General features: G+C 38.1%; 1 protein-coding gene across 5 annotated transcripts in view; it reads left to right on the top strand.

Annotated features, from left to right (window-relative positions):
* Positions 1-6,987, top strand: part of npas3 (neuronal PAS domain protein 3) — a 324,250-nt gene extending 317,263 nt beyond the window's left edge. For 4 of the 5 annotated variants that reach the window (XM_065253793.1, XM_065253784.1, XM_065253797.1 and 1 more), the window contains 3 exons: positions 874-1,021; positions 1,343-1,458; positions 2,565-6,987. In XM_065253793.1, coding sequence (XP_065109865.1) covers positions 874-1,021; positions 1,343-1,458; positions 2,565-3,973 — 1,673 coding nt within the window. In that variant the 3' untranslated portion in view covers positions 3,974-6,987. The remainder of the gene's footprint in view (positions 1-873; positions 1,022-1,342; positions 1,459-2,564) is intronic. The other variant, XM_065253789.1, reaches the window with a different exon arrangement.
* Positions 6,988-14,066: the final 7,079 nt, after the last annotated feature.

The following is a 14,066-nucleotide window of genomic DNA, read 5'->3' as shown; positions in this document are numbered from 1 at the left end:
TTTTTATCATGCGGTCTTTCATTTCATATGTGAAATATTTTATTCTATCCCTGATTTTCATGTAGATACGGTCGGTAAACAAATCTCTACCTTATATTCAGTAGTATAATTTTCTTGAGCAGAATGAGAAGGTGAGAGCAAGGTTATGCCAAGTGGTCATGGTGAACGAGTGCGATAAACAACTGCAAGTGCGTTTTGTCTCAGTTTTCAAGTTAGTGGTTAGTTTAACATTTATTTGTACAGAAGGCACTCGGTGAACCAAAGGCAATTATTAGAGCCTCTGGGAGGGTTTCTTAAACAATGCTATTAGTCTGTAATGATTTTAATTACAGACGTATTCTTATATAAATCATTCTTCTCAATAGACTCTTTTTATGGAAGGGCTATTTGTAGCTGTAATTAAACCCAGAATCTGAATTTACAGCCTTGCTTGGATTCCAACCGTTTCTGTTTTGTGGAACGATGATTAATGCAAATTCAGATTATTTGAGATCGCCATTTAGCGCTTAATTTAGCCAAAATTATGGCAACTGCCACCGTGTCTTCACACCAGTAGTCTCATTCAAGGACACGACTACAGAGATCTTAGGAAACAGTCAGAGCGCCCTCTGCTGGGCCTTTTAGGTTTTTAATGGTTAATATCTGTAAAGGATTTGTGTCACAGAAAATAATGAAGAGGTTTGAACCTTAACTTACCTGGTTCGACTGACAGAGTCAATTGTGGTTGTCATTGCTGTTGTTAAATATGATCATGTATTACATCCCCAACAGGTCTTTGTAGTATATAAGCATAATCATGTATGATATATGAAGAAGCCAGATTCATGTTTATTTCCACTTACCTTTTTCTACCTTCTTTGCTTTGGTCCACAGTACTGAATAAAGGTCAGTGTGTAACAAAGTATTATCGCTGGATTCAGAAGAACGGAGGCTATATCTGGATCCAGTCCAGCGCCACTATTGCAATCAATGCCAAGAATGCCAACGAAAAGAACATAATCTGGGTCAACTATGTACTCAGGTATGTGACTTTTTCTTACCTTCATGAAAAGTATTTTCTTTCTGTGCTATCAAAAGATGAAACATTTCACACATGACAGAGAGTCAGTACCAGTCTGTTCTCCTGTAAGATGAGGAAGGCCAAACAGATCAATCGTGTAAAACTGCACTGTGATTTCTGGCCTTTTCTGGCTTGTGTGTGGGTTCAGAGATCATTAGAAAGCTCTGTGATTTTGGCCACAGTGGATCAATCAGAACGCCTGGAACATTCTAGAGAAGAGAGCACACAGGGTAAATGACTTCTATCTTCTAATTTGGTGTTTTCTTCTTCTTTAATGCGCAGTAATCCAGAGTACAAAGACACACCCATGGATATTGCACAGCTGCCCAGTCTGCCAGAGAAAGCATCAGAGTCCTCGGAAACCTCGGATTCTGAATCAGAGTCAAAGGAGAATTCTGGTAGAGTACCAATCCTTCTTGTTTCACACAATGGAGTGTATGCCTAGGTTGTTAGATTTTGTTTAACTTCAGTGAAAGATCTTGCAGTGTGGTGGTGTAGGAGTTGAGGCCACTGGTTTAAACACAAGTTTAAATTCAACCGAGAAATTAAATTAAAATAAGAATGTATTGACGCCTTTGTAGAATATCATCATTCTAATAATTACCAGACATTATAAGGGACAAGAAAATGTGGTGCTTTCGATATGTCCCAAAAATTGGTGTAAACAGTCAATTAAGACTCCACAGCCACTTGGAGATATTAATTATACATTCCAAAACAAGATGAAGAAATTCAAGAAATAGTGGAGGCTGTGAAGTGAACAAGACTGGGTGACAGTCTGGGGACTGTGCCAACATATAGGCCCCTGGGCATCTCTGCATGCTGAGCTATTTGCCAGATTTCATCACAAAGGTTACGGACCATGCCAGCTGTAGCTAGACCAAACCATGCCCTCTTCTGCTCTCACACTCACTACCTCTCCCTACCCCTCACAGTCTCATTCTCCTTATCTCTCGTTCTTTTTCTGTGCAGACATGTTCATCCTAAGGCAAAAATCAGCAAATGCCCGAGAGATGTTTTTGGCTTACAGTTTTGAAAACGTATTTTTCATATAATTTGAAAAGCCTTTTGATGTAAGTTTGATTTAGGTATACAAGCAGATTTTTGATCACAAGTTAGAGTGAGAGGAGACAATAATAAAAGTTAAATGTTCTGAACAGAATCTAAGCTTTTCATGACTAAACAAATGACTAACTCTATACTGTAAGACACCAAATATAAGTCACAAGTGACTAATGCTGTTTCTAAAAATAAAATATCAAAGAACGATTTGTGTCCCCAGTGTAATTGTGTCCTGTGCCTTGGAAGCCTAATAGACTCGATAATATGACAACAGTAATTTAATTGGAGCACTTCCAAGTGTCTAAACATTAAAAGAATACCCTTAATCTAAAACTCTTAATGTTGTTTATGGAAGTGAAAAGTTCCAAGATTTTTTCGAGCATAACTCTGTTATATAATTGTATTTGGAGACATGTCCTCTAAACTTTTCATTTTCTCCCAGAAGACAACGAAAACTCAAAGTCAGATGGAAAGGGAAACCAGTCTTCCGAGAACAGCGAGGACCCTGAGTTGGACAGTAAGAAACAGACGGGCCGGCCGCCAGAGCAGGAGATGAGGCGACAGGAGGAAGGAGACAGTTCCAGCAATCCAGAAAGTCAAGACAGCGAAGACAGTCTGGAACCATCCGACTGTGAAACTGACCACAAGGAAGGACACTTGGGTCGGTTGGGTGGCTTACACATAAAGGTAGAACGCTATGGTGACGGGGAGGTAGAAGAACTGCGGGACTCGCCCTCCTCTTCCTCTTCAGAAGAAGAAGAGGATGATGATGATGAGATTTTACAAGATTGCAACAGTGCAGGAGAGCTGAGTGGCCCAGCAATGAGTAGACACCAGAAGAGAAAGAAGAGGAGGAAAAGGCAGAGATGGGATGGAAGTCGGAAGCGTCTGCATCTGTCACCTTCGGCCACTGCCACTCCCAGCCCTGGCAGCATGGACCCTACCCTCGGAGACCAGCCCCCACTTTTGCTCCCACCCTCCCCGACCAGTTCCTCTGTGCTCAAGATCAAGACAGAGATGTCGGAGCCAATAAACTTTGACAACGACAGCAGCATCTGGAACTACCCACCCAACCGAGAGATCTCCCGCAACGAGTCCCCCTACAGCATGACAAAACCCCACGACGCATTCCCTTCCCCCCAATCTGCCAGCCTGCAGGTGTCCATTCCCGACTCTGTCCTCACTCCACCAGGTGCCGAGGGTGGAGGAGGCAGCAGAAAACCCAACTTCAATGGCAACAGTAGCAGCACCAACAATACCCCCTCCACTGTGTCCGGCGCAACCCCGGGAAGCCTGGCTCCTCCTTCCAGTTCCACCACAGCCGACCCCCTTTCCCCGCCTCTCTCGGCTTCACCGAGGGACAAGCAGCAGGGTACGCCCAACTCTTCCAGCTCCCTGCTCTACACCAGTGACCTGGAAGCCCTGCAAAGGTTACAAGCAGGTAACGTGGTGCTTCCGTTGGTGCACAGAGTCACAGGCACACTCGCCGCCACCAGCACGGCCTCCCCACGAGTCTACACCACTGGAACAATCCGATACGCCCCAGCAGACGTCAGTCTGGCCATGCAGGGCAACCTCTTGCCTAACACCCACGCTGCTGTGAACTTTGTGGACGTCAATGGGCCCGGTTTCGGCATAGACCCCAAAACCCCCATGGAGATGCTGTACCACCACGTGCATCGGCTCAACATGTCCACCCCCTTCGGAGGTGGGGTCAGCGCAGCTGGGCTAACGCAGATGCCCGCTGCTAATGTCTTCACCACAGCCGAAGGACTCTTCTCCACACTTCCATTCCCAGTCTACAGCAATGGCATCCATAACACACAGACTCTGGAGCGCAAGGAGGATTGAAGCAAAACATCGAGACCATATTACTGTGTTCAACTGTGTTTTAAAGACTCTTCTGAGGCAAAAGACTGTGTATTAAATTTGGGGGAAATGAGATGTTCTAGCACTTTGAATTTTGAGCAATTGAGCTTGTCTAACCGAAATGAATGGTTTCTCTTCCTGTGTCTTTCTATCTTTCTATCTCTTCTACTTCCTTATTCCTCTCTCTTACAAGTTCTTGATGACAGTTTCTCAAAACAGACTCCTCTATTGTAAAGAGTACCTTCAGAGCCACAGGGAATTCATAGCACTGTATTGTATGTTTTCTCTGCAATGAGATATTTGTCTTGCGTATGTAACATCCTCATTAGGATGTTTAAAGGTACTTGAAAAGATGATTGACAAGAAAAGAAACCGTTCATGTTTCTAACGGTATCTTGATGCGATCAAGATTGATGTTGACAAAACGGATGTTACCCTATTTGATGTAGTTCAAAGGGTTTTAATGTTCTTTCTAAAGGGGAATAGTATTTTAGAATTAATGCTTTTTCTTCTTTTCTTATAGCTCCAACCTAACTTGCAAATCATGCGTTTTAAAAAAGCAATTTTTGCCGGGTATTGACCTGTGAATAGAATGTTACACAAAATCCCAGGACATGGAACAGGTCATCGTGACATTTTTCCAGTTCCATCTTCTGTTTGCGGATCCATGGTGCTATCATTGAGTTACCCTCACTCAGCTGGCTGATGCAGGTACTGTTCAGACAAATGGCGGTCTCAAAGCAAGTCGAACCTCTAATAGACGCGTTACGTTTTGATTGTTGTGTTCATAAATTTTGTTCATTGCGTACTCATGAACACGAGAGTGTACTTTTACTCAATCTGATTGAGTTGGAAAAGGGATATGGAAAAGGGTGATTGTTTTTTTTTACTTTCTATCTCTCAGTGCAACTGAGGCTAATTTTGCATCACAAACTTCAAGATGAATGTTAAACTCCAGCAGGCTTTGGTCAGAGCTATTCTTGATTGTTTCTTTGGTTCATTTTTGTTTGAATGTTTACACTTCCTTTTTGCCCCAATCCCTTACCCCTTAACTCTCTCTGAAAAATCACATATCAAACGGAGATTGTAATAAGGACATGCATTCTCAATCAAAAAAAAAAATGTGTTTTGAAAATCCACATTCCTAATTTTTATCCACTGTTGCCAAAAAATGTTACTCTCACAGTTTGGTGTTAAAACACTGTGATTTGATGTTTAAAAAAAGTAATAAAACGGAAGAAAACTGTCACTTCATCCTTTGGCAGCCACCCATCAAGTCATCTATTACGCAGCGTGATAACTGTAAACTTGTACAATGTGTAAGTGTCATTGGCTGTCAGTCTCCATAGCTACTTAAGTGTGTGTTATTATATGCAGTATATACTGAGCTAATGTAGCCGTTTTGTCCTTTGTCCTCTCTGTGCTAGTCTGGGTTTGGACGGGAAACTCGTTTTCCCTCTAGTGCCCCTGCAGTCTTAGTGAACCAGTGGAGGTTAGTGGATTTTGTGTGGTGGCCTTCCAATGTAGTGTCACCTTTTTTTGCTGCTTACTTTTTGTATGTATTACTTTTTTCTGTTTCTGCTATTGCTTTGCTGTTGTGTAGTCTATGGGCCTCTCTCTCTTCTTCTCAGAGATAAAAGACTCTAAACTAGCTCAAAGGTTTAAGGAGCCATTTTTTGCCACTGAGGAATTCTGGGATTGCAGTTTCCAGCTCCGAAATGAGGAATAAAAATCCGACGTAGCATTTACTAGACTGGAACCTTAAACGCCTCACATGTGAAACATTCCCAGAGTCCCTTGTGCTTCTCTTGTGCATTGGGTGTATTTCATTGGTTTCCACCAAACCTGTTGACCCTGCAACTCACAGGAAATTTAAAGAAAAAAAGTCGATGGTAGTATTTCAGGACAATAAACGATTTTAAAGATTTCTAAAGAGATGAAAAAAATATTTCGCACTATAAAATCTATTTTTATAGGTGTTTTGGAAATGCATGTTTACTAAGTTGATCGTTTGGTTTACTTGATTTCGTTCAGTCCGTCGGCTTTGTCGATGTTTCGTGTTTTTTAGTCTGTCCAGCAAAGGAAGGAGGAAGCCTTCGTCTTTTTACCGGAATCAGGCTTTCCCCCGACATCAGGAAACTGTGAAGATAACGTTGTTACTCAAACCCAGGTCATGATAATAACATGTTTTTAAAAACGACATGACTCATTGTTGGAAAGGTTGCAGGAGAGCGCTGCAAGTAACTGGGATCTTAGATTTTAGCATTTTGTACGTAGATCAGAAACAACTTTCGGGATGGGGTTTGGGGGCAGCTCAAAAACAGACACAGTGGACCAGGAAATACACCCATATGTTACTAACAGAACAGCCGGGCAAGCTGTCTCAATGTATCTGTGTTGTGTCAAAATGATTGCTGGTGATTTAATCTTAAACTAATCTCAGCTGCTGTCAGATAAATAGTGTTTAAAATTACAATATGAGAAATCACTTCATTACCTGTGAAGACTGTGTCTGTGTTTTTAACTATTTCTTGTACAATTATACAGATTCTTTTATGAGGAACTTGGTGCCAAGTAGAAGAATATGGGAGAATGGAATTCTCTTAGTATCAGTGTTAACAGTGTTATAAATTCTAAGTACGAAACAAATTAAAATATTAAAAAGAGAAAACTATGGTACATTTTTATTTTATTTCCTTTTGGGTTATTTTCGTTTTGTTTGTTTGTTTTTTCAGAAAAAGACAAAAAACATAACTAACTGAAGCTAACTTTGAGTGCCTGGCTTATTGTTTTGAAAACACATTTTTTTTTCATTTACCATGAATAATGCTGCAATTCAAAAAATGTACATACTTCATTTTACAACAGGGTTATTTTATACTTTTGTAGGTTTTCATCAGTTAAAGCGACATGTCATACATGGTTGTCTTTCTGTAACAGTTTTTTTACCATCTTACAGGTGCCATATTCATAATAAACTTTTCTTGGATTTGTTACTAGCTGGCATCATTTCTTTCACGTTCTGTTTATCATAATTGAATGGCGAACATCAGTGATTATTCTTTGCTTTTCTATTTTACTGCTTCTTTACTTCTTTAGTTCTTACCCTCCTGTTTTTCCCAGTCCTTAAAGTTTGGTTAATGTATGTATTCAGTATTTTTAGTTACCTACAGGTTTCAGGGAAAGGAATATCAAAATATTCCCATGTAGCCCAGCTATCTTTTGCTTCCACATAATGAATGGCAATCCAGTGCACTTACAGTATAGTGCCCATGTACCAGGGCCTTGGTGTGCGGCGTATTTAGCGGTGGCTAAACAATGAATCTCCTTTTTGTTGGACAGATTCTCACGGGTATTTCTGATATGTTATTTCCACCTCACAATATCCTCACCAGGTTTTCAATTAGCAGGAAAATTTCAGTCTGTGTCTTCTATTATACTGATCTCACTGTAACTTCCTACAGCAAAGCTAAATAAAAGGGGGAAATGCTTCCTTTAATAGTGTTTTACTTTAGAATGTTTTTCAATGGTGTTATCTTGCGACTTGGTGTGTCAAAAGGAAAATCTTTTAGCTCATAAGACTCAATGGAGCTCTCAGTTATGGCTGATTAAAGTTATGGCTGAATAAAATATCAAATTTTATGTTGTTTTTGAGGAAAATAAATAAATAAAAATAAACAAAAAATAAAGGTTGATATAAATAAATGACAGAGTCTTTCATAGAATCATATAAACATAAAGGGTCAGTTTCTTGGACAGGGTTTAGATTAATCCATGACTAGTTATATTAGGCCATTCAAGTAGCTTTTAAAACTTACCTTACGAAAAACACTACTGGTGTGCATCCTGAGACAAAACAATGGCACTGATATGTTAAGATGTGTCAGTGCAAGATGCATTTAAAGTGATAGTTCGCCCAAAAATGAAATTCTGTCATAATTTACTCACTCTCATGTTGTTACAAACCTGTATACATTTCGTTGTTCTGATAAAGGGCTGTCATAATTATTAATTAAATAATCGTCTCATCGAGATTGTTTGACCTCATCGAAATGTTTTCAGATCACCGCAATGATTGCACATGTCTTTAAAAAACACAAGGGGGAGCAACAGCGCCTGTATAAACGAGACAGTATGTAATGGCGCTCCTTGCCTGACAGTGTAACGCGATACATTGGATAGCCATTTAATACAGTGAAAAAAATTGCATTTAAAGAAATGTTGCAAAACTTTGATAAGCAGTATAAACACACATTTCCAAAACAGTAATTCCAAATTTAGGGAAGTGAAGGGTGCAATTCTTAAGGATCTGTAAGGAATCGATTTTTTGAAGCCAAGTACTAATATGATTATATTAGTAGGATTGGCTATTTTTTAAAGCCTGTTCTGGTATAGTCAGTTTATTTTAATTGCATTTTAATTGCAAATTTTCTGTTATTTTTCAGAGACGTTGCTGTGTTTATTTTTTATAAAGAATTTTCAGATTTTGAAATACATTCATTAAATAATTACTTGTAAAATATGTGTATTAATATTTACTCCCAGTTAAACCTTGCTAAAGATTTAATTTAAATAATCACAGCAATGTGTGAAAATTATTTCATGAACAAACAAAAAAAATCAATGAGAATTAAACGTCAAAGCCCTAAAACAGGCAATTAATCATCATAATCATCACAATTTATTAGACAATTAACCGCCAGCCAAATTTTATAATCGTGACAGCCCTTGAACACAAAGGAAGATATTTTGAGAAATGTTTGCAACCAAACCGTTCGTTGACCCCATTTACTTCCATAGTATTCTTCCTTCCTACTATGGAAGTGAATGGGGTCCACAAACGGCTTGGTTAGACTCAAAATATATATATTTTTTGTGTTCATCACAACAAAGAAATTTATCCAGGTTTGTAACAACATGGGGGTGAGTAAATGATGACAGAATTTTCATTTTTGGGTAAACTATCCCTTTAAATTAAGCCAATTTAAACATGTATCTTAGTCTGGGATGAGGATAAACCCTGTCTGGGAAACCGCCCCAGAGTGTTAAACGAAAAGTTTTTTATTACAAAATGTTCTTAAAAACAATGGGTCTCATTCACTAAGCATGTATATGGACAAATTTGTTCGTAAAATGTGCGTACGGACATTTTAACTTACATATCATGATTCAACAAAAACTTTCATACTAAAAATTATTTAAAATGTATGCAAAAACGTAAGAAAATACTTAGACCTCACGTACACAATAATCATGAACAAGGAAACAAATATATAAAATATATATAACACAGATATATAATATAGGGTGCTTTTTCTTGTTCATGATTATTGCGCATGTGTGGTCTAAGAAGAAATTTAGAAGAAATTTTAGTATGAAAGTTTTGTTGAATCATAATTTGTAAGTTAAAACGTCTGTACGCACATTTTACAAACAAATGTGTGCATACGCATGCTTAGTGAATGAGACCCATTTTTTCTTTAACTTTATTTATTGTTTTCTAAGGATGAGAAATCTCACACAACTTTATTGCCTAAATCTACTGCCAAACATGATTGTGAATTGATTGTTACACACATATCCTTTGACTTTATTAACCAAAAAATATTTTAAAAAAAGCATTTAAGAAATAATTCTACAAACCTAACTTTTTTGCTATCCTTACCATGGACAATAACCTGGTTAGTTGCATTTCATTACCTGCATTTAGCATAGTTTTATCCATGCTGTCTACCAACCCTATTCAAAGAGATATGTGACCCATTTTGGGGCTGTGACTCACCGGATGAGAATCACTGCCTCAGATTCAGGACATATCATGAAAATCTGACTTTTTCAAAGTGCTATAATTGGGTCCCCAGTGCTTCTATCAACCTAAAAAAAAAAAATGGGAAAAAGAACAAGCTAGTAACTTAGTTTTGGTAAACCATTTTCTGCAAGCATGTGAAAAAAACAGGTCATTGAAATATGGCTCCCTTGTGATGTCAGAAGAGGATAATACCGCACCCTAATCTGCACTATCCAACCACGCCACTGCCATTTAGAGCGGAAATCAGCTCATTTGCATTTAAAATTTGCATCTGTGAGCTTCATTATTTAAAAAAATTCATATGCGCTCATCTTTAATCAAAAACGCAAATCTCCTCCCTTCCTCAAAACGATCTCGCTTTATTTCCGGTCATATGGTATGGCAGGTGGGCGGGGTCCAGGACAAGATCGCTGCAATTAGAAATTAGCAACACGGCCCAACTTCAAATGATCCAATGAATCAGATCTCAATGGACAAATTCAAATCCAGCCCTGCCTTATTTCATTTCAGAAGCCAGTTTCACTCGGATATAGTTCAACACGTGGAAAATAATGCAATCGCTACTTCTGTTTCATGGCGACTTTAACATGCTATAATAAATTATCTATATGGTATTTTGAGCTTAAACTTCACATATGTACTCTGGAGACGGCGAGGATTTATTTGACTTCTTTAAGTCTTGTGTCCCCTTTAATTTTATCACAAATTTTGATCAGCGAGCAATAGTGTCATGAGTGTGTTGTGCAGTTAATGGATGTGCTGAACAATTCAAATTGCTAATATGTACTTGCCACACCCAAATTTAGATACAATACACACACAAAAAAAAGCTGGGTTAAAGATGCAGTTTGTATTATTTTCGCCGCTAGATGGCGCCAGATCAAACAATTACAATGATGTTGTTTACTGACGCTCTGAAGCAGCGTGGAATTATGGGATTTGTAGTCTTTAACTCAACCACTGATGGCCATCAATCAGACGCGAACGAGAAATCACGTAAGGTAATCAAGTCTTATAAATGTTGCGTTTGATGACATCGTTTATTTAATTATGTAAGTTTATATGTGATGTTCAAAACGAAATTGTTAGTCATATTGATATTACAGTATTAGTCCAAATTCGATGGTAAACACAGCACAGAATTAAGTTTTCAACTTACAATCTACAATGATTTTTGACATAATGTATTGACAGTACAAATCTTATTGTGAAGTGTCTTAAAATGACCATTTATATTGCTGTACAATACCTTTTGATGTGCATATCGTCCGCGGGAAGACGCGCTGATTACAATCTACACACTAATGTTGTGATCAATATTATAGCATAAGTTTTTTGAAGGGTTACGAATCAAAACAACTCACCCATCGCGTAAAACACAAGCAGGATCAGAATCACGGTCTAGTTAAATGTTGTCGTGAAGCTCTCTCCATCCAGATAATGCAACAACAAATTCTTGGGTCGTTTGGTTGGCCCGTACGCTTACAGGAGCTGACACAACCAGCGGCAGACGGTACAGAGATATCCATAAGTTCATAAGCAAGCGCGTAGCCCGACAGGCGCTAACGCATAGTTCCGCATTTGTCCACAACACTGGCTCGCTGCGTCCGAAAACTCAAGACAGTGAGGACTTGTTGCCTCGCTGCCTCTTGAGGAAATGACTTCGGCTTCGGAGGCCTGAAGGCCGCTCAGAGAAAGGCTTTCAGACGCACTTCAAAGGCAGCGTGTTTGAAATATAAACAGAGAGCGCCTTTGTGATAACTAATCACATATTTGAAAACTACAATACTAATTTCTCGCTAGAAATGCAATTAAAATGCTTAAAAAGTGAAAATATACGTTTATTTTCACTAAATTTGTGCTCCAGCTGCTTCCTTGGCCGCCATTTTATTTTTTCGAGCTCGACCACTGTTGTCATGTGGTTTACGTCAGTAAAGGCGGTGCCAAAGGGTCACATGGATATTAACGTCATTGACAGGAGACTGCACTGCCCCGTGTCAATGTTTTGTATGGAAATTTTCTCATGATTTACAAGTAGTTGAAAACATTACAGATATTGATAGTAATCAGCTGGACAAAATATATAACTCTGGCCTAGTGGTTTTTGGACATTTTACTGCAAATATCTTACAAATTGCACCTTTAATTTCAACTCAACATGGAGTCAAAAAGGAACAAACCCAGCCAGTGGGTAGTAATTTAATCAATGCTGGATTGTTTTAACTCAATATTTTAGGTTGTTTTAACCCACTGTTAGTATACATTTTCCATTTTTTCTTATACTCTCGTCGATGTAATTCAAGAAAACATCTCTGTGTTTTTTCTATGTGTATGCATTGGGTATAAAAGATTTTCTACATGCCGGTGAAGACAGTAGATGTCAACACACAACACTAACATGCATTTCTTTACTGCACATTGCTACACTACTTGCTCTTGATTTTTCTCTTGCGTTTCGCCTTTCACCTGTTTCTCTTTGCCCTGTTTTTCTCTTGTTCATCCTTCTTCTCTGACTTCGGGCATTGAGGGGGAGGTCATACTGAAGCCCACTGAAAAAATCCAACCAACTTTAAATATTTCACGCAATTTTAAATGAAGCCTATGAATGATAGATCACAGGAGAGAGAGAAAGAGAGGAGGAGGTGCTGAAAAAGCTCAAACCTAAATCCTCCCTAATGATTAGGAGCTGTCCATCTCCTCCATACAGTCCTTATTGGAAATCAAGAGTGTGTTTATATAGCAAAGAGACTCTCATTAGGGCAACCCTAGTTATATAAAGCCATACTGCCTACAGGAAAATGAAACTACTGTCTCTCATCTGCTAAAGCCTGTCGTAACCAATTTAACTTCTGTTTGATCAGAGGCAGACAGTTATATCACTAAATAGACAGACAGACGTCAACGTTTTTATAAGCACAGAGCAACATTGGGTTACATCTATTGTCATTAATGTCTGTGGATTTATGGCAGCTAAAAATATTTAATCCTTATATTAGACAGACAGACAGATTGAATACTTATAATACAATAAAAAGTCTATAGTAAAGGCACGCAGTATAAATATTAAAAGGTAATAAACGTAAATTTAAGTCTTTTTTAAATCCTGTGCAAACTGGAGTGAAATAATATATATTATATTCTGCTTTTCTCTTCAGTGTGGCAATAGTGACATCTAGTGTTGAGTTTAGAAACTACAATCAGTGTGATTTTGCAATGTAGTTTTTGTGGCTTTTCATTTTAGATTTTTCGCATAATCCTTTTTCAATATGCAATAATGTTAAAGGGATAGTTCACCCTAAAATGACAATTCTGTCATCATTTACTCATCCTCATGTTTATTTATACCTGTATGAATTTTTTTCTGATGAATACATCAAAGAAGATATTTTGAAAAGTGGTGGTAAACACACACAGCCTATAGTGACCATTCACTTCCATAGTAGGAAAAAATATTTTGGAAGCATTATATTTTGATAAATAATGGAAACCATGCAGTTGACAGTACCCATTTAATTCCATCATATTTATTTTATTCCTACTATGAAAGTCACTAGACACTATATGCTATGTGTTTACCATCATTTCTCAAAATATCTTATTTTGTGTTTATCAGAAAAAATAAATTCATACAGGTTTAAAACAACACAAGGATGAGTAAATTACGACAGAATTTTCATTTTTGGGTGAACTATCCCTTTAAGGAAAATTGGGATAGTTGTCATAGATATAAGAAGTAAATATGAGGTTCACTCAAATCTAATTATACATTTGGCAACTTACCTCATATTGTGACAACATGCCCCCACTGAATTAAACGTTTCTTGATTTTATGTGCAATAACGACGGAAATGTAGCTTTTGGGACGCTAACACCTTCGAGTATATTTTTATTTTGAACTTGAAGCTTTAGTTTCTGATATCAAAGCTAGCCAACGTTTTATCTGTTTTGTTATAATAGTTACTTAACATACAATGATTTGCTCTTACCTTCTCTTTAATGAGATGTTTGAAAGTTCTGGTTTGTACAAAGTTCACCTACAGTGAAAGTACAGTTTTACTTCAGTCTGTGCGCGTCCTTTAATGAGGGGAATTAACTTTCAGTTGGCGCCAGTTATGAAAGGGGCGGGGTCGTAGTCACGAGAGACTTTACTTCCGCATTGTGACGTATTTTCGAGTGAAACGTAATGGTATTTCCAAGTGAAAATTCCCGTCTCTGAGGTCTTTTGCCGATTCCGCTAAGTTACCCTATCTCCACCCAACACTTTCC

This window comes from Paramisgurnus dabryanus, chromosome 17, assembly GCF_030506205.2.
Source record: "Paramisgurnus dabryanus chromosome 17, PD_genome_1.1, whole genome shotgun sequence".
In the NCBI taxonomy this organism is placed as follows: domain Eukaryota; kingdom Metazoa; phylum Chordata; class Actinopteri; order Cypriniformes; family Cobitidae; genus Paramisgurnus; species Paramisgurnus dabryanus.
This window is presented reverse-complemented; position numbering and strand designations above follow the sequence as displayed.